The sequence below is a fragment of the Acanthochromis polyacanthus genome, chromosome 15 (genome assembly GCF_021347895.1).
Source record: "Acanthochromis polyacanthus isolate Apoly-LR-REF ecotype Palm Island chromosome 15, KAUST_Apoly_ChrSc, whole genome shotgun sequence".
In the NCBI taxonomy this organism is placed as follows: Eukaryota; Metazoa; Chordata; class Actinopteri; family Pomacentridae; genus Acanthochromis; species Acanthochromis polyacanthus.
In genome coordinates this window covers 19101663-19128943 of record NC_067127.1, presented here as the reverse complement: position 1 = coordinate 19128943, position 27281 = coordinate 19101663, and the positions used below count along the sequence as shown (strand labels likewise).

Genomic DNA, 27281 nt, shown 5'->3' with positions numbered 1-27281 from the left:
GTCGGCTGACGGCTCGTATTTCCCAACACGTAGGTGATAAGTCTCAGGCAGTAGCTGCTCAGACAGTGATAATGAGACCAGTCGCTCACCAACTTGCTGAGTGATCTTCAAGCTCGACCTGTTTCCAAAACAGCCTGGTCTGCGAACAGTCTCAACGTAGTGTACACAAGCAAAATTACAGGATTACGAACTACCAATCTCTATGTTTCCTGTGTATAAGTGGCTAAAATTATAGGCTAAACACCCATCTAAAAGTCAACAGTGTTATTAGCTTATGCTAATCACAAAATTAGCTAATTAAGGTTCAACTAGCGAGCTAGCACCTGCTCGCTGTTTAGCCAGCGAGCTAGCTAAACCACTAGCAAAATACAAACGGACAACAGGTAATTAACGAGCAGCTAACAATAAAAGAGCTTTTGCGACAGAATTTTACCTTCATACAGAGGCGTTGTTGGGCTTTTCACACATCGAGTCTGTAGATTTTGTGCGCTGTTTTCAATTATTATCTTTGATTTAAAAAAAAATGAATTCCAAAGTAGAAACACTGCACTCTCGGCAAGGTAAAATCATCCCACCATTTTTTTTCTAGTTCCACAATCACATTACAGGAAGTGCAGACCAAGGGTTACTTAAACTATTGACTATAGTTTTTTTTTCAGAGTATATACTAAACTTTAATGTTAATGTTACTAACCTGCTATTTAAATATTATATACTATTTAAATAGTCCAGGAGAAGACATGCTGGTGCTGGTGAGGAGAAAAAGTTTGGTAATCCATTACCCCCAATATATAAATAATAATAATCAGACCTATTTGCTTTCTTTCTTTCTGACAATAAATATCTGTCCATAGTCAGATGACAACTTTTCTAACTACAGCAACTTACAATAACACAGCAACATGTCTTTTCATTCCTACCTGTTGCCATATTTTGTTCAAATTCTGCATATAGTTACAGGAAGCATAATAATGTCACTGCTTCAAACATCCTGCTGTGACACAGTGTAACTAAATAAAAATCTATCAAAAAGAAGACGGGACAGAAAAATATTTTGACTTTAGTAAAAAGATCAGACTTTTATTTGCAGTTGAACAATATCTTGACATTTTCATCAAACGTGTCATATTATTTTGGGTCCTTTATGCATGCATAAATATCTGCATGCTGAATTCTGATGTATGGCTCTAGAGTATTATTATTCATATTTAGTAAAAAGCCAAACAAACCAAAAAAATCACAAAATGTTATTTTATAACCTTGGACACCCACACCTGATGAAACTATTGACTTGATATCACCAGATATTACCAGATACTATGAGAGTTAACATTAAAAATGTGATGAAATAAAGCAGCAGTAGGACAGCTAAATCCCCAAATAGTAGATGTTAGAAAAAAACTGACATTGATAACTACTCAAAAAGAACACATGGTAATATTTATAACTACTGTAACTGCCATAAATAAAAAATCTGATACCTGATGGAAAATAGAAAAGCCCGTCTGATGTCTGAGCGGTCAGATTTGCTGTCAGGTAGATTAGCATTTTACTCACTTGATCTGCAGTGTAGTGTTATTACATTTCACATTCATGGATCTATAGTAAACTAAAAATTGTTGACAAGGCTAAAACTCAGATATTAGAAAATTAAGAAACTTCATACAAAATCTCTTCCATAATGTATAAGAAAACAGAGCTTAGTAAATACACACCGTATGCAGAATGCTTGAGGCCTTCTTCAGACACTCTGTACTTTACTGTACATTTAACTCCAAAATCTCACTATTTACTCTGTCAACAAATGTTCACCAGCAGATGGGCTTGTCTGAGTTATAGATTTGGGGGGAAAAAAGCTGTGATAGTGCGTGTAAATAGACAAAAATCTGGTTGTTATTCGCAATCATAGTAGGATTTAAGAACGTTTATGCTTGGGAAGGACAATAAAAAAAAATATATGTATATTTGACCAGGATAAGCCTATGCTTATTTGTTGACACCGCATCCTTTTTGCAGTTCCATGAGTTCTCGTCTGTATCCGTCACCCTCGTTTGCTTCCCTGTTGACAGACTCTCTCTTTCCTCTGGTTGTCATCTGGCTTTGTTCACCTGATACCAGACGCGTGGCAGCTATCAGAGGAAGACAATACCACCGATACAATGAGCAACACCAGGATGCGCCGCTCGTTTGACACCTGATTTATCTCAAGCACCTATTCAGATTAGTTAACTATCCAACAAAGAGTCCTGCAGTGGGTAAGTGGGTGGGGTCTGGTCCTCCTGGGAGTTGGAGGGGGTTAACCTTGACATCTGGACCCCGGTCATGCAGCAAGTTCAGACCAGCTGCCCCAATAGGTCTGCTTTTTTCCCTAAAAACACCTCATCCATCTGTTGAATTTCTTGTCATATGAGTTTCTCCACGATTGCCCGAGGCACTTCCATTCACAGACGCGTGCAGGGTGACACTGATCCCTGCCTCGACGCCCATCCATATTTAAAGGGGTGTGCAGGTGACCTGTGGGTGGCCCTTTCTGGCACACTTGGGCTCCCATCGTACCCACAGAATCTTACATCACACGTTTGTTGGATATTTCCTCAAATTACAGCAATATGATATAATGAACAATGAGTGCTTTAATTTAGGAGGCACTCAGATGACACGTGCCGCTGCCGTACAAAAGATGGGATCTGTGAAATTCAATCTGTTGATGAATGTGTAAGGATGACAATGAGTATGCCAATTAGCTTATGAATACAACAGGTGACACCTACATAAAGCCCCAATTACACACTATTTCTGTTCAGTGTCTGCCAGAAAGACTGGAAGTTAACACAGGGAGATAAAACATTAATCATAATATAAGCTGTCAGTTCTGACACCAGCTATCTGGAATTTAACTTTATGAGCATAATTGCGTCTAAATATCACTGGAAACATAAATTTTGTCTCATATAAAGAAATGTTTTACCTATTATTCTGCCAGCACAGGTGATTTTTGGACAATTTCAGTCACCTGCAATCTTGAAAAACTGTTTTATTAACCCTCGTGTCATCCTGCAGGTCAAAATTGACCCGGTTTAAAGTTTGAAAATGTGGGAAAAAATACATTTTCACAGTGAAACTTCTGATGTCCACATTTTCGGAAAATCTTTGAACATTTTTTGGTGGAAAAAAGAAATGATAAAAATGTTTCTTAATAACATTCACATAAAAATCAACCAAAATCCAGCGAATTTCGCTGGATTTTGGTTGATTTTTATGTGACTGTTCTTAAAGAAAATATTAGAAGTTTTACCGATATATCTGTAATCACTTTAGATATTTTTAGAATTTTTTTGGAACATTTTTGCAAATTTTTTGAAAATATTTACAATAAATTTTTTGCCAAATTTGGGAGATTTTTTTTTTAAAATAAACTTTTAGGGGAAACTTTTAAGGAATTATTTGAATTTTCATCCTGAAGGTTTTGCAAATTTTCAGAAATTTCGCTGAAGGAAACAAGGAAACAGTATTTTTTGGTGCCAGTAAATGAAGACAACAGGAGGGTTAAATGAACTGTGTTATTAGTAATTTTGTGTACTCCTGGTGTCCATGGTTACCTCTGCTTGGCACCTTTCATCGTCAGCTGTAACGTGGTGCCGCCGTGTGCACTGGCAGCTGCTGCACTGTTCAGATGCACCTCTTCAGGGACGACTAGATTGAGGTGACAGGGGAGAGGTCATGTTTTAACCTGCTGCATGGCGGGAAGACGGCGAAGCCAGCCAGCCAACAAAAGCATCAGCTGGTAAACAACACAAGTGTTTCTTGTCCCAAAAGATTTCACACAGCCTTGTTGCACACATAGGCAAATTAAAGTGGAGTTTTAACAAGCAATCTTGCTACTCGGTTGTCAAACGATGCCACTTGTCTCTTTTGCCAGGAGGGCATGGGAATTTCCCCGGAACAAAAGGAAGAGCCAATTTGAGCGGGGACGAAACAAAAGCTTGACACAAATCAGCACAATTAGAAACACTAATCATGGTTTAACTGCCAGTGAGATCGGAGTTAATTGAGAGTGGCTTTTAATTTCGCCATTAGAACGATAGGACAGGTGTTAAATGAAAGCAGTCTGCTTTATGGAAGATTTGCATCGGATACAGTTAGCTTTTGATGTTTCTGCCGCAAAAACAGACAAGCAAAGCAACAGTGTTCCTTTACAGTGAGTTTATTGAAAAGGACAATACAATCTTGCTTGTGCCTTTCAAGCTACATCCAGTGAAACATTGGAAATTGATTATAATGGTGGTGATATCTAAAAGTCAATATTACAAACTGTAGCACATGGAGAAATGCATCAAGTTCTTATGAATTAGTGCTTTTGTTGGCACTTTACATACAGTCACCATTAACAGCATTATACTGTTGTCAGAATGCATACAATCTTCTACACCCCAATGTGTCTGAAGAACTACAATACCAAAAAAAGTACATACATTCTTGTCCCCAAGCATCCAGGTATGAAAGTCTTGCATATTGGCTACAGAGTGAAAATATTAAACAAAAAGAAGTTAATCTACCTTCACATTTGTCGACCAACTTATGCACTGTACAGTTCAGAGATCAATACATTACAGCAATGTTGTGTGATGAGGTTTGTTAAAAAATAAATGAACCCAACCTAGTGGATTGAAGGTTTCTAGATCAGGAAAAGCCATATAGTTTATCTAGTGTTACATGATCAAAACATGTGACTGACATGCAGAAATGACAAGAATCCAATCACTCATTTCATCGAACTCATTACAATACAAGGCGTGTGTCTGAATGAACTGCAAGACACAGTGAACATTCAGAAGAAGACCCATGTGTTAGTACCAAAATGTCATTCTAGGTCTCCACCATGTTAGTGCGCTAAACTCATATTAGGTTTAATTGTGTTGGCCTCTGTGCACCAGCTGCCGTACAATTTTGTAAACTCAATGAAGCTCTACTAACTGGCGAGATCTTTTATAAACACAGTCATCATTTCCTTCAAAACTGTGTGCCACATTACAAGCACCGTCAGGGGATTTAGCTGGAGCTTAAGTCTTAGTGTCTGGCAGCTGTATGTGGCCTATGGCAAGCAGCATCATATTATCAGTGAAAGACTTAAAAGGCTGCCAGAGGAGGATTGTGAGATCCGACTCGAGCTTTATGTCATCTTCATCAAAAGGTTCAATGCATGCTTCGTCAACAAGGAAACAGCCCCCATATGTTTTCACTGTTTTTCGGAACAAGGCGGACATTTACCTACAACACTCTGATGCACACAATCTATATAAACTTAAATTATGGCACAGGACAAGTTTAATCGGAAAATGTGCCTCTAAGCATTTTGAGCGCTTTGCATATTCAAACAGTGCCATTTACTGGATGACAAACATTATGCAAAGAGGCAAGGAAGGAGTACAATAATGATCCAGATTTTGTTGTTGTTTTTTTCACGATGTATCCCTTTACACTGCTGTGCTAGAAAATGATTTGAAGATGCTTTTCATTTTAATTTATGTTTTAGTATGACATGTACCAAAACACCAAATTATGTAAAAGCATAAAGCAAATGTATCAATCAAGCTGAAGGAAGAAAAATGACAGGCAAAATTAATCAATTTGAACTACTCACCCCTCATTTTTCACTTGAACTAAATAACCTCAGGGTCCAGATGTATTTGACATTAAATGTTCTCAGATCTTATCTCTTGCCGTTTCATCGTTTAAGTGAATCAAGCTGGCTTTGGGGCATATTGTAGACATGAGTGTAAATCACCTGTTCCACACACAGTATGAGTTTTATACCGACACACATAATAACCCACATAAAATGCCAGTGCTAGAAAGCAACACATTTCCTTTGCTAACAAGAGAAATTATTTACAGCTTCAAAAAGCCTTAGTACCACCTTCTGTCAGTAAGTGATGAAGTTCAGCTCAAGTGAAAGATGGTGGTGAATAGTTTTATACCCAGTTCTGAAATTTGATATTTAATTAAACTTGTACTTTGACTAAACCTCATATAAATCCCCAGAAAGTACATTTTCCAACATTCTACAGCCTGACAAAATGTGCAAGAACTCTACGGACTAGAGGGAATATTACAAAGTGACTATACAGTATATACAAAGGAAGTATTAAGAGCTTGGAAAGGTCCATGAACTCCTGGCTAACTACCAATGCAGACTAGTTAAAGCAGTCGGTAAAGCCTGAAAAAATTAAGACACGGAATTTACACTTCAACTAATGTAGGAAGGCAATCAGTGAGAAGCTTTTCCATCATGGAAATGGATTCTTATCCACGTATCTTCTTAATTATATCACACAATACTCACGATTTCACAAACTGATTCGAACATTTTTGGCATTACAAAATAACCGTTTTCCAACACAAAGGAATTTAGCCAACATCTGTGTTACATCATTGCACAAAACCATATGTATCAACAGTACTTCTTGTCCATAACAAAGTGTCTCAATTTTGTCCAACTTAACAGCAAGGAGAGAGAGAAAAAAAACAAAACATGAAATGATCTCTTTGGATACACCAAATACTTTAAAGGCAAACGAAGGTCAATGGTCTTGTCAGTGTACTGTATTGTATACATTTTAGAATTTCAAAGCCAGCCACAATACATTCAGTAACAGGAGATTTTGGCTTCAAGTCCAAAAAGAGATCCCATACCATCCAATAAACCTACTTTCACAGCAGCAGAAAATAATAAGCACGAGAAAATGTGTTTGCCAGTAGTGCAACATTCATGGAAAATTAAAATTGTTGCGTTTTCAACAGCTGACATTCTACAAATACAGTGTAGCAGTTTTTCCTCACCTGTCGTTTGGTATCAAACAGTGTAAAGGTCAGATACTTTAAGACTGTAAAGGAATTAAAGAGAGATACAAACACCAGAAATAACACCAGCAAACAGGACAAGATTGATCATTGGCTGATATAGTGTGATATGTTGAGTAAATGATAGTCATCATGTCAATACAAAGCATGTTTAACACTGTAGATGAAGCTGCTTTCCTTCAAATTGGAATAAACTAGTAAAAATGTAAACCTAACCATCATTTAGCGACTATGCTACTGCACAAGCACATGTACGTGTGACCCTAGGCCTCTGTTTGACACTAAAAGTTAATTTTGGTACCAGTGGTAAGATCAACCAGACGCCCCCTTTAGCATTTCCTCAGTAGAAACCGATCAATTAACGCAATTAAGGAGCATTGTTAAACGTGGAAACATATGTTGTTTTGACATTAGCATCATAAGACTGAGGCAACTTAAGTGATGGCAAAACAGTAAAATGAGGACAGTTCTGACATGAGCTGACAAACAGCTATTTGTGACCTAAATGACATCCGTTGGTCGTTTACCTTGAACAGTCATCAGTGGATTATCATTGGTAATCAGTGAAGTGCTAAGATGTTCTCATATCTTATGTCAGTATTTGGACTGTTCAGAAACAAAAAAACAAATAAAGACATGCTGGAATATACTGAAGCACAACACACAATTAATCTGTGACTAGAATATAAATTAGATGAATACTGAGTTGTTTTGTGTATCTGTATAGTAAAACAGCTGCTTGGGGAGGGGGTACCAGGATACAGTAGTGCTTTTAGAAATACATTAAAAATAATAGTCATGTCAATGAGCTATGAAACACTTATAAATAATTTTTGTTTAGCATATACTGACGTGTAGCTAGGTACCATTAATACAGACTGTATTTAAAGGAGATGAAGGTCGGACAATCAGTAGAGGCTGTACCAATCAATCAAATAATAATGAAGAGATAAGTTCAACTTAAAGATGTGATTCAAATGTAAACAAGAACATTGTCAGCAGGATATAAAGCAACATACTTACGATGCGATTATTGCACTTAAAGTCATTAAAATGATCACCTCCAGCCAGTGACTGCAAGACTGTTGGTCCAGGAATATTAAATGATAGTCATCACAAATGAAATCAAGAATGTTCACTCAGTAACTGATAATAGGAATGTACATTTGTTCTTGGAAAAAAAAAATGCACAACCCAGGAAGCTTGAGAGACACCAGACTTCCAGATACCACCCAGCAACTGTAGCTTTTTCCCAGTCTTTCTCGGAATATCTATGAATCACTCAGTCTGAATTCATACACATTTGCAGCATAGAAAAGGCTTGGGGGAAAAAAGCTGACGCTGTCTCTGATGAATGTGTATCGTAGTCTAGGTAGAAAGTTAAAGACTTGTACTTGATTGTAAACAGAAACTACAGCTTCATCTGATAAATCACTTGACCATCTTTCAGCAAATAGCACATAAGTGTGACTACAGCATCTGGTAAACACGAATTTGGCAGCATTTGCACTGTAAGAGCTTCTCGGCAGATGACGGCAACTTTATGTGCAACAGACCGTGCGGGTTCACAAGTGCATACGATGTAGCCGAACATAAAGTCAAATACAGGGATTTAATTTGACTTCAATCAGCTGCAGAATTTAGCATCTCATATGTACCTAACAATGCCAAAGGGAGCTAATGTGATTATGAAGAAGAAATATAGGAAGAGGGCAAACACCTGTGTGACCTAAAATAACCAAAACACTGAAAAAAGTCTTTAAAAACTATATTCCAAGGATAAAAATGTTTTAGTAACTCAATCAGAAAGGCGAATTATCTGATTTATTCCCACTTATTTTACATGAGCTATTGCTTAACCTTCATTAGGAACTCTTCACTCTGTGTCTTTTCTTTCTACTTCTTCGAAAGTTTCCCCGCCTTCTTTTTGGGCTCATAGGGTGTCCGTAGAATACTCGGTGTCTCCTCCATGACCCGTACAAGTAGGTTATCTATGTAGTCCTCCAGCTCCCTGATGTGTGCGTCTTTCTTTTTCACCACTTCTTTTTGCTTGATGAGTTCCTGCACAACCTCTTCAAAGGACAAGTTGCTATAGGCGGCCACGCTTTCCTGTGTCACCTCCTGAGAATGAAAAACAACGAAAAACTTAAGGCTGCGGATTACCAAACTGTAAAATCGTGTTGTAAAAGTAGACTGAAATGGTTGAATGATCTGCTATGAAATCTCAGCATCTGACAAGTGAGACAAGGGTAAAGATAAGTTGTCACGTTTGCTCAGAAAAAAACAAAACAGACTAATTAGGCGTGTTGGCCTAATGTGACATAAACTGTCATGTGTTTATCATTTGTTCTCCGTCTTTAATAAAGGCTAATTGAGAGCTGTTAAGATACGATTATTCTCCAGGGCTTTGCCACTGTCATGTCAATGAATTCTATGGCAGATGTTATGATTTGATATTGTCAACAGTGTTTATGACAAATCAAGAGCTGTTTAACGGCTCTAGTGGGACTGCGCTTTGACATGGACCTAGCATTTAGAATCTTTTTAATTAAAGAGGTTACAGAAAAAGTCTGTAAACAACAGTCAAAAAAATTCCCCAAAAATGGAATCTTTGTTTTCAGGGGGAAATGCCAGACTGCATATTTCCACAATTAAAGGTCATGCTAATAAATACCAAAATAAGGATGCAACCCAAGCCCAGCTTTGCTCTTTGAGGACAATCTATTTGGACAGAGCAGTGTGGTACGGTATGTGCAGATCATATTGCGCGGGTACGAGAGGAGCTGTAATCGTTTTTAATGAGGGACCACTTTATCGCTTCAGTGCTGGGCATCCTCCCCCGAACGGATAGAGCAGCAAAGCCTTCACCCTGTTTAAAATACCACACTTATCAGCTTCCACTCCCATGCACCATTCAAGCCTCGACTGCTGGGTAAAGACAATGTGGAAAGACCTGGAGCAGGACTGCTTACCAGGTATCTTATCGCTTCGAACAGCATAGAGGCTACTGTGGGGCGACACAAACCAAAATGAAATATTTGCCACAGAGATTAAATGTCCAACGTAAGGAGGGTTTCAGGAACAGAGCTCAGTAACCTATTCCTCACACACACAACACAGAAAAGACATCTCACTGAAAGATACTGCACTTAAGCCATCTGAGAGGGAATAAGAGAACGGACAGCCATATGGAAGTGGAGGTTGGTTTCACATGTAAGTGAGTGTACGTGTACAGGCTGGCTCTCCCTCTCACACACACACTCCAGCACACACACACACGCATATACACACACACAGCATAATAATCAGGAGCTTTAGTGGCTGGTGACAAAGGCCTGGAAATGACCATGAACTGGCAAAGTAATGATGACCATTTTTCTGCGATCAGTAGTGAGGAGAAGATAAGGCGCACACTTGGCATTCTCCAGTTGTGTCATTACAGTTTCTAATGAGCTCAGCTTTGAGAATCTAAAAGCTCAGTCCTTTGAAATCTCTCACTGCCCTCCCTCCCCCCTGCATGTGGTTAATTAGGGCCTTGAAGCAGAGGAAATGGGAGCTGCCATTTCTGCGAGGCACAGCGGCATGCACGGGGGCACATGTGTGGATACCGACAGCCCTCAACACCCGCAAAGAAAGGTGAGGAAAGCCATTATCAGCATTCTCTTCCACATTTTAGGCATCACTTTAGTTACCGCTCCCTCCGTTTCCTCATATATACCGGTTTTGCTGTGTAATAGTCTGTGAAGAGTAGATTTTTTTTAAACCAGAAAAGGATTTAAACAAATCATAGACTATGAAACGGTTTCAATATCATGTTTAAATAATGTAATAATCATTTAAAAGAAAAACTAATGACGTCTCTACGCCTTTTCTCTACAAAAAAAATGCAATTACAGAAACAATGCAACACACCACTGTGACTAACCTTTTAGCCCAAAATTTCACACCACTTGAAATTATGATGGGATCAGACATGATGACCGATGTGTGCAGCTGCTAATTAGTTGAATGGCACATCTGAATTTGCACAGACCTCACAGATCAATGTCACCAGCTGCTATGTCAAACAAAACTTAAGAGCTCTCATTAAAAATCTGCATGACAGCACACATAAACTAATGACAGAGATGCCCAACTTTTTTTTTTTTTTAACATCTCAGTCTCTGTCGGGTAAAGTCAACAACTTGTGACAAAATCAGGCGCTTTTACAAGGAGGGTTTGCAGTCTTACATTTTTCTTGCCATAGATGTCTTTCTTCTTCTTCTGCCCAAAGGTGATGTTGTCATTTCCTGTTGGCTTTTTATCACTAGGAAACAATGAAATGGAGAGTTAGTAATCACACCGAAGCAATACAAAGTACATTTTGGGGTATATTTATCCGCATTTCACTTTCATAGAGGCTCTGAGGTACCAATCCTCTGTGCTAATAAGGCACATCTGGGTGAAGAAAGGAACAGACTGACAAAAAAATTAAACATGCATTGTCGTGTCAGTAAATAACATTCTTTAAAACCCGCTTTTTGCACTCATGCACCACATTTCAAATGACCACTGAGCTAGTGTATGACAAAGCCGTAAAGATGATGGACTAGTGCCTACAGAGATAAGTGGTTAATTGGGTGGTCTATCTCTGCAGAGGATCTCATTACTATAGCTCAGAGGGCTCCGTTATCAAGCCCAGGCACTCTAAAGAGCCACTAATGACACCTTCCACTCTGATAAACCAGAACTTAGCCACAGTGCACACCAACTCCTTATGTAACACAAGAAATAGATGTAAACGGCTCAGTGCAAATGTTTGAACAACAATACTTGACAAGAGAATGAGACGGAGAGAAGGGGGTCCCATCAGATAGTAGATTTCAATCAACAAGGTATTCAAAACTTTATGGGAATGCTGTAACCAATATCCTGTGGTGCAGGGGCTGTCCCATGGGGCTGCGAGATCACGTTTTGGGTTTGTGAGATGATTCATGGAATATGATGAAAAACGCACAGGAGTGATACGCTAGAGTATAAGAAGCACTGCTGTCCGAAACACAAACTACGATTATTAGCCACATGTATGGAGGCTACACTTAAGACATGGAAGTGCACATTTTAGTGGAAAGCATAGCAGGATGCTAGAGATGTTTCTTAGTCACACAGACTACATCCACATCATTGTAAAATACACTGTCAAATCAAACAAGCAGTTGACATTAATGTTCAATTGTTCATGATCACAGTAGAACCAATGTGACTGTAAGATGTTTATGCACCTTGATAAAATGATACGATATGCATTTCATCAACAGAAATAACAAAATGATTTGATAGACTGTTCCACAGTTTCACTTAAATGCTTTAGGTGCAAATTCCTGTAAAGGGGCATAATTAAAACATAAAGCTCAATGGTTGAATTCAAAATTGACCTTTTTTTCTTTGTCTTTTTTTTTTTTTTTTTTAAAGGTAAAATTAGCAATACTGACTGAAAGCAAACATTTTATTGATACATTTTTTGGCTTTATTATCAAACCTGACATTCACTTTATATTTGTATAAACCAGACAGGTGCACATTTGTAGAAGTTGTTGCTCATTTTGGATTTTATTTATATTTGCTTTGAAGAACAGACACGTTTAATAAAATGTCGTTATGGGAGAAATATAAGAGTCTGAAGTATGCTGTGTTTTGAAACGTAAAGTTTAGAGAGAGTTTATTCCTTAATACACAAAAAATGTATTTCAACCTTTTCACAGAATATTCTGAGATATTATACTTTGTAGTTACAGCCTTTTGCATTTTTCTTGTAAAATTATTGTGACCACGAAGGGTACTAGTGATGTGACTGGGAAAGAAAATTTGGACTCTTGTAGTAAATACTGATTATCTAAGATGCTTCCTCAGTCATATGACTAATCAATTGACTGTTTATGAGAAAACAAACAACCTCAGACAAGAAACTGATTGAAGGTAAGATCATCAAAAAAAAAGAACAAAAAGAGGAGTACCTGGCTTTGTAGTTGGAGCTGAATGGATTAGTGTCTGCTTGTGAGTCCCCACTAAAAGGATTGGGGGAACGCAGGTCTCCAGAACTCCCCGAACGCCCTCCATTGCTGGTCTTGCGGCCTTCCTTCTTTCCCGTCACGCGTTCCAGTAGGCTGACCTTCTCCTTTTTCTCCTTCCGCTCTGCCCGGTCCCACAGCTGCCCGTGCTCCCCCTCAAATGGGTTGCGGTTGCGTGGGAGCGTGGCATACTTCTGTGGCAGGGTGTCACTGATATCAGTGAACGGGTCACTGTGTGCTTCGCCGTCCTGGTAGCCTGGCACCTCGCTCTGGGAACGCCTGTGAGGGCCACCTGTACTTCCTGGAGGAGAAACCAAAAACATTACATCAATCTGTGACGTTGCTATGATAGACTCTATGGTGAGAACCAATGACATTTTTACAATAGGCAAAATATGTGATTGTTTTCTGTTTTATTTGATTTCATTTCATGTGATAAATCTGTGAAAGATTTAAGGATTATCAGCTGTTCATTCACTGATGGTGTCAAATCAAAGCAATCAAATCCTTAACACTTTTGAATAGTTTTGTAGACATGAATGAAAAAAAATGCAAAAATCATTCATGGCATTTCCAGGCTGGTCTTGCAGCATAGTAATCACTCATTAACAGTGGTTTAGGACAGTTTGTCAGATTTGTCCTGTAACATCTGCATTCCTACCTTCACGGCTTTGGATATATTCTCCTCCCTGCAATCTAAATATCACAGAGAAACTTTTCAAAAATCATCATCAGGAACTTTCCTCCAATAAGTGATTAGTCTCTAAATATTCATATAATAATCGTACTTTGACAGATAAGTCACTGGGAAAAAAATAAAATCACATAATTCTGATTGCTGAGCAGAAATGCAAAATTTGACCGTTTTAGCACAAATGACCTCTCTGTAATGTCAAACACGACTGATAACCAGCAACTGATATCACATAAATATTTGGAGGTGAGAAAATAGCCAGTTCAGTTCACACCATTCTGACCGTCTTCTCTTTTTCAGCTGCTACACGATGCAGGACAGAGCAAGTGGCAGCTAGTAGCATTTACACTTTAAACACAACAACTTTAAATCATCAGCAAAAGTGAAACCGCTTGTTTTTTAGTGTAACAAACTACATTTTATAAGGCAATTCTTATATTAGTCACAGCAACATTAACTTGGGGACTGGAACTCACTGCTTTAATGTGGTATGTGTCCTAACCACTGGGCTATCAGGTCACCTTCGGGTCAGTTTTATAAGGATAGAAACATGAATGAATAAAGGCCAAAGACTGATATAAATGGCTTAATTCACCCCTAATTTGAGCTGAGGTTTATATACCTTAGACTGTAAATATCTTTTATATTCCTTAAGCTCTGGAACTTCTCTCAACATCCCCTGGTGACCACTAGAAATTGCAACAGCATTCTGTGTCTGTATTGAGACAGTCACAAATCAAGAACAAGACACTTAGAGCAAGTGAACAACTATAACATTGTGTTGAGAGGCTCCACCACAATGCAAAACAGTATGCTTCTAAACGTAGTCTGTCAATAAAATGTATAAGAAATGAGGCCTTCATCCTTGCTGAACTTTTTTATACATTACACTTGAGCTGGTACTTCTGTCCTCCATTCTTAAAAACAAGAAAATCAGAATGTAATAATAGCCGTATGTCTAAATAACTGTCAAGAGAATTTGAAGCACACTTTTAAAATGTAACATAAAATTGGAAAAAATAAAATGAAAATGAGGCTTGTTTATATGAATAGCTCTTGAATGATTGAACAAAGTCTGTAGTTCCCTCAGAAGGTGGCGGTGAAGAGTAGACAGACCTGGAAACAAAATTAGTTTATCAACTGCTATACATTCTGAAAGAAGAGGAATCAAATAAAACTTTAAAAATTGAGGATTGAAAAATTGAGAGAATTCTTTAGAAATTGTTTTCTTTGGGCAAGTTGCAAATATTCTTTCACATCAGCTGGTACTGGCTACGTTTCATGTTGCCTGAAAGCAAAGACAACAAAAAAAGCAGCAACAGCTGATCAGTTATACAAGTGAAATGTTTGTTATGTCAGAATTTATTTAGAAAAGGGTGGGTGCATCACCTATGAAGGACATTAGAATAGAATCACTTTATTACTAAGCATCTTTAAAAAAAAGTCTAAAGCTACCACAAGCCAGCATAAAAAAGCTTTTTCAAAATTAAGGAAGTATTTAGGAAATTTGAACTTTTGTAAACTTTAAAATGCACATGAAAGTCCAGAACGGAAACACTGCTAATGACTCACTGGTCATCAGTGGCTTGACTTTGTGAAGAAACATCACTGGTTCTATTTAAATTTATGCCAACACAATTCAGGCATGTGGTAAGAAGCAAACAAAGTTCACTCCTTTGAAAATGTGACCTACTGTATCTAACTGACACGTATGAACCTGGAAAACAGAATCTTTGGTGCTCACCACTCTCGTCTATGGAGTTCATGGAGTCCAGCTTGGGTCGAAAGTGTGTCCCAATGAGATCTGACATGGAATGGGCTGCAGAGAGTTTATGGGCCCCAGCCAGTAGCGGCCTCCTGACCTTTGCTTCAGGCTGAGGTTGCGGTTCTGGGGTGACGGATGGTCGGCTGGGCTCCGAGTCACACACAGCGGAGCGAGGCAAGATGGCTGAAGATGTGTCACCAAAGCCGCTGTCATGCTTGCGACCCTTCATTTTGTCTTTAAGTTTGGAAAAAGGTGAGCGGGGCTTTTCCTTCATGGACAGGTCAAACATGCTGGCGGTCATGTTGTTCCTCATGAATTGAATGCTGACTTGGATGCGACCTCGATCTTTCTTCTTCTTCCCTGGCTTGGACTCCAAGGAATACCAGCTAAAATGAGAATGCAGGAAGCTTAGGCTGAGCAAATTCAATGAGACAATTTATATAAAAAGAGCAGGATTTATAAAAATCCTCTGAGTTGATTACACATAATTCAGGGAGACAGGTATACAAAGTCAGAATGTACTAAAAGTCCCTACATGATCAAACAATGTGACAAATGGAAAAAATAGCCCACATTCTTTCTAATGTGCTCTAACTGCTTCTTTATGGACACCACTGAAAAGGCTAATTTGAGCAGACTAATCCAAAAGCTAAACACAAATGCTGAGGCTTAAATCGTTTGAACTTTTTTGACACAAGTGAGAATACAATTTATCATTCAGAGGGATAAACATTATTCTTTGCAAACTGAACATAAGAAATAGCCTTCTGCAGAATAATATAGACCATTTCAGGCTGCATTTGGGCTTCTATTTGTTTAACCTCTCTGCTTTTTCAACTGGAAGTAATGGGATTTATGCCTTCGCTCTGAGCGAAATAAAGTGGCATTTGCACAAATCTGGCCTTTGTTCAGAAATGCAACGACAAGCAATTGGGAAACTGGAAAGCCACATCGCAGGGTGACACAACAGTTCATACATGCTAATGAGACATATCCTCTGTGTTATAGGGCTTGTGACAGTGTCTATTAGGAAACCAGCATCAGGATGAAACAAGCATTTATCAATGCATTCTGTCTGAAATTACTACATTAATATGAAAAACACTATGGGTGTATTATCAGTTTTTTTTTATCCACCTCCATCCTGGTTTTGTTTAATCAAGCTAATATTTTTTTTTGTCCTAATGGAGAAGCCTTGAAGTGAAAACATATTTGCATAACTGTATTTATTTTAGGCCAATTACAGATATTTCCTCTCGGATTTAAATGAAGATTTGTCGTATTCCTTAAAGTCTAGCATTAAATATCAGTTGTCAGTTCAATCCAACAAAAGTGTTGGTATTGGCTTTTTAAAAACCGCAGCTGTTGAACGCTATTCTAAACTGTCTAGCTCGTGGCGCAGGAGCTCAGTCATGAAAGGCCTTGTTGGGTCCAATTCCCAGGCTGTGCGCCGCGCTCAGACTGATCAGCAGCCACAGCATGCCGCTGCCGTGGGGCCGAGGCTGCACCTCACGTGTGTCTCAAGGCCAAGATAAACCTCCCTGTGCTTGGAACCACAATCCTCCCACTCGGGCCCAGACCGCTGGGAAACTCCTCACAATCAACAAACACAGGTGTGCGATAATTATGGGCTGCCTACTCAGATATCAAGACGGGCTTTCCTACCCAATATGTCAGTTCAAAAACATTGCGGATGGGCCGCGGTGAACACAGACCCGCGGTGGAGTGTGGATATAGTATCGAGGGTCCCGGCATCATTGTCAAGTACGGCTGCAGTGTGGGATTAGGCCAACGAGCAACATGAGCATATCCATTACAGGACCTCTGCTGAAAAAGTGCACAGCCTCGAGGTGCATCGGTTCAGGCACCTAAATAAATAAAACCCATCCACACTGATTATAACATATTGTGATTCTCCCTACTGATGGGCAAAGAGGAAGTGTGCTAATGTCTTTCCATGCTGAAATGTGCAGCGAGCTAATTAACACCAGATCCAATTAGGTTATTCAGTTCCTGTTTGCTTAATGTAGAGTTAAGAAATATGTGTCTGTTGGACTTGTATGGGTCGACACCCTAAGTTTAGCAAATATAATACTGCCTCTTTAAGCTATGATGATATGTATAGTGGATTAATTTATTTTTTCATTTACCTTATTATTTTCTCTGCTCAAGTCTTATACACGGTAATTTCACAGAGAGTGAAGAGCCGACATAAGTCACCCGTCTATGAAAGGCTTGACTCAGACAGACACCCACTATTGTCCACCCACACCACACCTATAGGCTATTTAGAATCTGGAGCTTCTAATTCCCCCTACTTGCAATATTAATTTTTTTTTGCCGATGAAGGCACCCAAACTAAGATTAAAACATGAAGAGAACAACTAAACTCCGCACTAAAAAAAAAAGTCAAAACTCAAACCTGTGTCCTTTTGGTTGTAAAGACAAAAAAGATATTCTAGTCACACCTTAGAAAAACTGTCAGTTTAGGAGTGGTTAAAAGGACATGTTTGGCCAGCTCCACTCGTTTCAATTAGGCCAACTTGTGCTCACTGTGTCAGTGATTAAGCTAAAAATAATCTCTCAACAATGTAGGCCAATTCATTGCTAAGCCTCAAACAATAGAGGGTCAGCAAGATGGAAAATATTCAAGTTTCACCAATATGTAGTCACCAACTAAGCGCAAATGTACGACCTCATCTGAGACAGATGTGTTAGTTTAAAACCAAGGCAGAAAAAAAATCTTGTCTTTCTGTGAGACCAGTTTACCTATACTGGGCTACAAACAATTTAATTTGTGCTCTTTAAACCATAAAAGATCTAACTAATAAAATGTATTTCTAAGACAAGTACATGAGGAGAATAAAGGACAATGCAATGGTATTTAAATCATGTGGTATAAAGGAGTTAGGTCATGAACTTAATTGAAAGCAGAATGTAACACGCAAAACACAGCACACTGGTGTAGCCTAATATGGAAGTAACATGTGTGGCAAATGTGACAAATAACAACTGATTTAGCGCATGCTGTAATAATCCACTTACGACTGGAATAGTTTTGCTAATATTTTCCACTTCCTCTCTTTAGTCTGGTCCTCTACCAACAAGATACAAGGATCACATACAAAACAGCTTAACCACTGTACATGTGATGCTGATCACTCATACTATGAAATGCACTACATCAAAATTTAAGATTGAAACGCGACACCTCATATCAGTTTAGTGATATGCAATAACAGCAGTCCAATTATTAATTATTATAAACTAATGAGACTGCTCCTTGGATTGATCTTTTTAGTTTTTCTGCACCATCTATATATGAATCAGAAAATTGCCTCAGGTATTTTCTCAAAAGGATCTTAATGTTACTTTACAAAGTAACACAACAGTAGTCCAACAGGTGTAGTATTGTAAACTAATGGCCTTGCAGTAACTGCTTAGATGACTGCTTAGATGCTTTTTTAACTTATGCTTCCTTGATAATTCAAAAGAGGCATATATTCCCAAAACATTTGGTATAAATAAAACAGGGCAAAAATTAATGAGAATAATACTGCAGTAAACAATCATTTATTGTATATTGTTAAGGCTATTGGTGGACAGACTATTTTAATGAGTTTACACGTGTCAAACGATTTAATTCCGTTTGAAATCTACAGCAGCAGAGTAAAAGTAGCCAGTGCCTATACCAGGAAGGCAAACCAATGCAGGTCTACTACAAACAGTAAATAAGGGCTTGTTGTGACATCTCGGACATGATTGGTACTGTTACTTACTCAGTTTTCTTTCTCTCCTTGTTATCAAATATTTCGTTCAGGTTGATGGACCTCTGACCCAGGAACTTATCCATCCCAACCAAGGACCGATGCATCACTATGAGGCAGAGTTCGTATACTTCTGGGTTGCCCTCCAAAAGTAGTCCAGGTAATTCAAAGGAGGCTTCTTCCCTCCAGACAGGGTTAAGTGTCTTCTCTGCCACTGACGTTGAATACTTTTCCTTGCCCAGCTGGATGATAGTGTAGGCATCATTGGTGCCATTTTTGCCCTTGGGCTGTAAACTGGTTGCTTGAAGAACAGTGGCTTGGACATGGGTTGGAAACCACTTTTGAGACTGCTCGCCCAGTGACATCGTCAGCACTGGTTATTAACTAAAATCCATTCAATACAAACTAAAATGTAATTTATGTAGTTAATAATGTTAGCAAGTGTGATGTGCAAAAAGCAACAATCACAATTCACTACAGTTTGTTGTCCATGTCGCTGTGGTTTATGTGACTATCGTACCAATCTTTACGAGCAATGACAAGTCTGACGAACTGAGCAAGCCTCATCTTCTATCAAATCACAGATGTCCAAGCCACTGGTGAGTCATCTGAAAAAAGAAGAAAAAAAAAAACAGAACAGCATTGGTTTCTTTCCCAGAACCAAAACATGACTCATATCGGAGCAAAGGGAGCACTGATATTAATCCAGCGAATGATTCCAGCCAACTTTGATGGCAGTCACTTGGACCAACATGTGATTTATAATACCATAAAATACAGAATAAACAGAAATCAAATTATGCTATATGATTTTGCACAATATCTATAAATATAGTCCATGCTAGACAGAAGCTGATGATCTCAGTCAGTGACACATTTTGATGCTGGTCTATTGTCTCTGTATTAGTGAGTCATTCAGTGGGATGATGGTAGCATAATTTAACACATTATTTTATAATTCACTGTAACTGATTATAGAGCTTCTGGCTGGGATTTTTTTTTTTTTAAAAACTGTTCAAGTAAAATGTTTAGGTCAAGTCACTGTTACTTCTATAGGACACATTCATTTAAAAAACAGCCATTGTCCAAGTGCTTTCCAGTTGAGGGCCAAGATTAGCATTACAAATCAACCAAACAAGTTAAATATCGAGGTTAAAATCTTAGATGTTATGTTTATAGTGTAACTTTACCTAACTAATGTAGTCGTCAAGGATAAAACCCTACAAAAATAATATAAAAGACAACTTCACCAAACTAAAATGTGTAAAAAGTCTAAGACCATACAGTATTTTCAAATATGGAGATTATTTCAGCAAATTTGATTAGTAAAGCTAAGATTCTACAATTTAATTAACGATGAGACTACCTGACTAACCCAAAGTTATGACCCTACAAAAGTATACATAGAAACCCAAGAAAGCAAAGGACGCCCTGGGTTCCCTGTGAGCAAATGTTGCTATTGCTGTTGTATTAAACTGTACTATTCTATCGTTCAAAGTGTCTTTAGATGACTCATCTCTACAGGGTGTCTCTAACTCAAGAACTGACATAACCAGATACTTCAATCATACTAAGGTGTAACTGTCCTTTAAGGAAACATCTTTCCACAGGTTTGTCGCAACCATCTGCTATCAACCTGACTGATAAGATGCAATCGTGCCGCGAAGTAACTTTAAACTCTGCTAGGCAACATATGAGGTTTACACGAGTTGTTGCTGCTGTTACCTTCAGTCAGGCTGCAGGACAGCGTTAGCTGGACGCTGCTAGCTGCTACTGAGCCCACAGAGCCCCTCACACACAGCTGCTTACCTCGGAGTCATGTTCAGCTTCACTCCAGGGACACTCGGTGCTTCAGCTCAGCACAGGCTGCTCCCGCCGACACATTCACTCTGTGTTTTCTGAGGTTTCAGGCGCCAGCTAACATTAGCAGCCGTTGTTGTAGCACTCCATTGCTGTTCACTGCTGTCGGCGAGATGACAGCTTTACTTCCTAGTCTGGCGTCACTTCCTGCTCGCGCGGTGAAAGTTCAAGTGTCAATTAAAGGTAGTCTCACGCGCAATCTCCGACGGTCGATTACAAAACAAACTATAAAGGTGTCGTTAAACCTGTCGAAAACCAAAAGATAGTAAGAGAAAAAGAAAAAAGCATAAAGAAAACAGAAAATAACGATGTTTTCTTCACTGTCAGTGTCGAGTTGAGGGCTTATTAAACAGGTAAGCAGTAATGAGAGGCGGTTAAATTGTTTTAGGGAACACACTGTCTTCTAAGTTATGTGCGTGCATGTGTGTGCATGCACATCGTGCGTGCGCTCGAGGGTGCACTTTACTTGAGAGGTAAATCATACAAACATGGGAAGTGCTTTTGTCTCATGAGTGGGACATGGAGGTGCAGATAAGGGGTTCACTTGAATGAACACAGACATGCTTGTCAGCCCACTTGACAAGTGCATCTTAACCAAACACACCTGCCTGTGTTGGTTTTATCGTTCTGCCGCAACCAGTGCAGTATGTACACACCACTGGCCTGAGGCTCTGGCTGGGCCATCCATCAAACTGAGATTATTGCACTTATCTAGAGTACATCTCTGAATGAAATGCTAAGGCTTAGTGAAATATTAGGCTGTACAAAAATGTGAGCCAGTTAGTGTTTAATGCATCTGAAGATCTCACCCTCATGTTTTACATTAACTATTACGTTAGGTGGATATTACAGCACAATGTCACTTAGCTAGAAAGGATGTGACAAAATGTAGGTCGTAGCCTGTATATCACCTTTAGTGTCGAAAATTGCTTTATAGTTCGCCCTAAATGAATTTATGCATATAGCATGTTTTACATTTGAGGTCATCATCAGGTTTATATGTGTTCTGTTGGAGCTAGTTCCTGTTCTTTATTCAGCTATATGATGATTACTGGAAATAATCAGATCCAAAGCTTCTTGTTTTTATAGCTGTTCCACTTAAGTAGGGGAAAATTTCAAACTCGTCCATCCGAAAATCAACCTGGAGTGTGTGATGTGTTTAGAAATTATCCATCCATCCATTCTCTATACACCACTTTATCCTCACTAGGGTCGCAGGGGGTGCTGGAGCCTATCCCATCTGACTCGGGTGAAGGCAGGGGACACCCTGGTTGCCAGTCTGTTGCAGGGCTACATATACAGACAAACAATCACACTCACATTCACACCTACGGGCAATTTAGAGTAACCAATTAACCTCAGCATATTTTTGGACTGTGGGAGGAAGCTGGAGTGCTAACTCTGTAGCTAACCACTACACCACTGAGCAGCCCCTTTTATAAATTAGAATTTAGTAATAAAATAATAGAAACTCCAAGATGAAAATTTTCCGACCGTACACACCATACTGTGAATGCAGCTAAATACACTATGTGTCAGAGTGGCCTGATCAAGCCCTTTTTGAGAGGACCTCGGCTCTTAAACACATTTTTTGTCGTCTCTGTATATTTTTTTGCATCTGTGTAAACGAGTAAAATCAAATTCATCTCTATTTGCTTGTAGTCAGTTGTTGACGGTGTTGTGAAGCAGTCAGCAGGACAAGTTTTTATCTAAAGAATATATATAGTAATTCACTTGATTTAACAACAGCAGATATTGGCTGTTGTTAAATAGTTAAAAACAATAAATCCAGTTTGTTTTTCCTTGACCTTAATGGAAAACATTGTGACATGACATCATATAGGATGTGAATGAGAATTCATGAGTACAAAGGAAAACATAACCACAATGTTAATAGAATACCATTGCACTTGGTGCATCGTTTGTGCAAGGATTTGTGGGATGCAGTTAGGGTTTTCCGATATATAGCCGAAAAGTGAATTACAATATTTTTTTTAAAATGTAATTTTTTATAAATAATTATTCAACATTTATTTACGTATTTGAATTCAGCCACTTCAGTTTATTTATCAAGGCACAGAGGTAATACTTTTAACATTCAAGCAATAATAAAAACACAAATCAATACATTTAGATTAATAGGGACAATGGAGTGACCTTAGTACACATTAAGCAAATAAATCAGTGGCACTCAATGGGTGATCAGGGTGAAGCTGCCACAATGTGCTGAGGTTAAGGCTCAGAGTGGCTTCATGCGGGTTTTATCACCAGACAGGGACCTCCATGCACATTCCATTGAGAAGTCCATCAGCCCTTGAGTCAGGATGTCAGGACTGTGTTGCTTAGATGGAGATGCTTGGTTTTCGGTGTTTTCACACTGTGAAGCCTGGTTCGCAACAGCAAATGCAGAAAGCACCAAAAAGACCAAGTAGTCGTAGACAAGCGTACCTCAGGAGTCCTGCACGCAATGAAAGGTGAAAGGCATCCATCTTCAAGGGATATGATGTAGTCTATGAGCCAGAGAGGGAGCAGACTGGGACTTTAATGTTGTGTTTTCAGTATGTGCTTTCATTGTATTTTGCATCAGATGCATTTAAGTCAAATTATCAAATATTCAATTGATAAATGTGTTTATTGCTACTGATAAAGTGTCTATCGTCGGTATTGCTTTGGTTTTGTTGCCTAGACCGAGGCGGCCTTATCTTCCTGTACTTAAGAAAGGAAGCATTGAAACACCTTTCCTTAACATTTGGGAAATTTAATCAAAGCTTCCATCCTGGTCATTTCACTCAGCTAGGAAGCTTCTTAGCAACCACTATTTTATACATAAACAGTTTTTCTATAATTTTTCCCCACTTGCCATGACAGGTATTGATCCTGCCATTTGAAACTGCATTCACTGCGACAGAAGCATTTATCCAAATGACCCACTCATAGATTAAGTGGGTCTGTGCAAAATGTGACTCAGCATGAGTTTGCAATGACTGATGTTCTAAGGGGCCAAATATAGTTGCAAAAAAGCTTCTTGAAGGTTGGATTGGCTTGTTTGATTTTTCTTAAGTGAATGGCAGCTATTGTGGGTGAATTTTGAAGACAAACAAAACCCTAAAGACCATTAGGAGTCCACTGAATTTTGTTTACAGCTGAAGATAAGATCTGAGAGGCTTTAGTTTGAGTATTCACACTGCACAGCTGCTGGTGCACTTGCAAGCGTTTATGATTTATCCAGTCCCATCACTGCTCGCATTCCTTTTCGGGAATATTTTATTATCTGTTGTGGTTAGCAGTGTCAGGTTGAGCTGAATGAAATAACGACCAGAGGCATGCAGATACACAACCAGGGTCACGACACTCTTGCCTAATTTGACAATAAGTCAAACACTTTCATATATTACCCTCTGTAGGAACATAATACCGCAGTACTTACTCTGTGAGATAAAAACATGAAAGACACTGCATTCCAACATCACCTGTATCCTTTTATTACTCTCCTCGCGTAGAGGATACATTGGTGCATTTAAAAAAAATATCACGCTATAAATTAGAGAGCAGTAATGTAAGGACACTGTCTACGTTTTGAGGGAGCAGCGCTGAAGGTCATAAACTGTCCAGCATTTAAGTGAACCTTCCTGCGTGGCCGGGTCCACATGTTGAACCACATTAGCCGCGGCCCCTAACGGCCGCCATCCACCCTCTGCACATGGTTCTGGTTTAGGCTCCTTTCTTCAACACTATATAAGTTGTATTACATTTATTAAACACTTAAAAAATCTCTGGCTGCAAGGTTGTCCATCTGTTGAGGACAAGAGAAAATATATGAAAGAGGCATGAGGCACGGCGGGGAGAGGGGAAACAGTTGTGATGTCAGTGCTGGTCTTAATGTGGTGCAGGTCTAAGTTCTGGACGGATGACTGATTTAGAAGGTATAGCTTTTAGCCGAGAGAACAGTTAGATCACAGATGAATTTTAATCAAAAAAGAAGGAGCAAGGCACACAAATCACCTCTGCTTTGCACTCAGGAATGTTTTTGTGCATGGCTTTGATATATAGGTGCAGATGTGCGACGGCAGCATGACGAGCAGAGCTAAAAAGGGCTGCTAAGCTGGGGCAACATGTCAGGCCGGTGACTCCCTAAAGGTTTTGATTTCTCCCTCATAACCTTAGAAAGTGGTAGTGAAACTGACATCAAGAAAAGCTACAAGACCCACTCATCACTGGTACAGTCTGTGTGCTTGTTGTTTTCTGACTCATTTCAAAAGAAAAAACAAATGAAGAGTTGGAACATGTAGACAGGAAATAGTGAAATTTAAAGCTGCTGCTATAATGAACTTTTTGTTATTATTTGAATGTCTCATCATATTCCAACACATGTTTATGCAGTAGGGTCTATAAATATTTATAATGTTAACATTATGTTTGTATATTTGCCTCTGCTCACCACCATAATGTATTTGAAATGACATAATCAAGGTGTGATTGAAGTGTACACTTTCAGCTTTAATTTAGAAACATTGCACCAGGATCTAAAGTAATTGCAAAAACTATAAATGTAAGGATTATTTTTATTGCTTGGACACAAATCATTTGCATTCATGGACTGACTGAAATCTGGAGTCCATGGACATCACAAAATGCTGAGCTTCCTCCCTTGAGATGCTTTGCTGGGCCTTTACTGCAGCCGCCTTCTGTTGCTGCTTGTTTGTTGGTCTTTCTTCTCTCAGTTTTGTTGAGTAAATGTAAAGCTCAGATTAGTTGAGGTCAGGTGCCTGAGTTGTCCATTCCTTCACCTTAAGAAGCTGTTCAGTTGCTTTCAGTATGTTTTTGGTCATTATCCATCTGTATTGTGAAGCACCTTCCCATTTGCTTTCTAGCATTTGACTAAATCTGAACAGAAACCTCTATACACTTCAGAATTCATCCTGCACTTCTGTTAGCAGTCACATCATCAGTAAACACCAATGACCCAGTTCTATTGGCAGTCATGTGTGCCCATGCCACAATACTGCCTCCACCATGTTTGATAGATGATGTGGTCTGCTTTGGATCAAAAGTTTTCTTTCCTTCTTCATTCTCTTTTCCTGCCATCGTTCTGATGCAAGTTTGTCTTGGTTTTATCAAAGAATCTTCTTCCAGAACTTTGCAGGCTTTTAAAAAATATTTTCTAGCAAAGCCTGCAGAATCTGACCATTCTGTTCTTGTTTGCAGCTGGAAATAAATGGTCTGTATTTAAGTTCATCATGGCTTCTCCTGTTTGTAGACTTTGACAGTGATGAGCCGACCTCCTTGAGAGTGTTCTCATGTTGACTCGATATTGTGAAGAGGTTTTTTCTTTAGCGAGCACAGAATTCTGCCATCATCCACTTTAGTTGTCTTTCATGGTCTTCCATGCGTTTTGGTGCTCGTGAGCTCACCAGTGCATTCCTTCTTTTTAAGAATACACCAAATTGCTGATTTGGTCACTCCTGAAGTTTCTGCTGTCTCCCGGATAGGTCTGTTTTGTATTTTCATTATTCCAATGATGGCCTCTTTCACTTGCATCAACACCTCTCTTGACTGCATATGGAATCGATGATGAGCATATGTTCATGGAAACTTTGGTATCAAATTCAAATTTAACACTTGGATTCAAATCCCATCCTTTTATGTCCTTAATTTGTCATGACGTAACAAGAAAACAGGCCAAAACTGGCCATTAAATTGCTTTTCAGTGACTTGTCTATCTATTTTTAAATTCTGTGAAAATGGTTGGAGAATGCAAAAAAGGCCTTAATTTCTGAACAGTTAATTCAATATTTTTGTTAAGCCCCTGCTGAATTTCCCTTCGGGGATGAATAAAGTGATTTTATTCTATTCAAAGTCCACACTTGAGCTAATCTTGATTGCTTCATTTCGAATCAAATTTGGTGGTGGACAGAGGTAAAATTACAAAGGTTAAGTCATTGTCCAAATACTTAAGGAGATTTACTTTTGTGTATTATGTCCTGAACGTCAAACATGCTATGTCCTCAGCTCTCTGTGATCTGAGGTCTTTAACCATACAAAACCATTTACAGAAGATGAAACAAAAAATGCTTTTCTGCCTTTGCAGAACAGGACAGTGTCTGTCAGGACGTCTTGTGGAAGCCAGTCCATTCTGCACTTATGTAACTGAAACAATTGCTGTGCCAGCAGCAAAGCTCCCCAGCTCTGTTTGTGACTTTTTCATGTCCAGCTTGCTGACCTCCAGACAGTATTTTTGTTTCTTGCTGGTGAAGTAGTTTTTCTGAGTGCTTGTGTGTGATTCAAAT

At 38.9% G+C, this 27281-nt stretch overlaps 1 protein-coding gene across 1 annotated transcript; it reads right to left on the bottom strand.

Annotated features, from left to right (window-relative positions):
• Positions 1–4188: 4188 nt before the first annotated feature.
• Positions 4189–21144, bottom strand: LOC110952674 (rab11 family-interacting protein 2). The gene is made up of 6 exons (XM_022196327.2): positions 20944–21144; positions 19147–19742; positions 15347–15753; positions 12855–13209; positions 11092–11167; positions 4189–8982 (listed from the first exon to the last, which is right to left on the bottom strand). Exons 2-6 carry the CDS (start codon positions 19497–19499, stop codon positions 8758–8760), a joined length of 1416 nt encoding a protein of 471 aa, XP_022052019.1. The 5' UTR covers positions 19500–19742; positions 20944–21144; the 3' UTR covers positions 4189–8757.
• Between the last annotated feature and the right edge of the window lie 6137 nt (positions 21145–27281).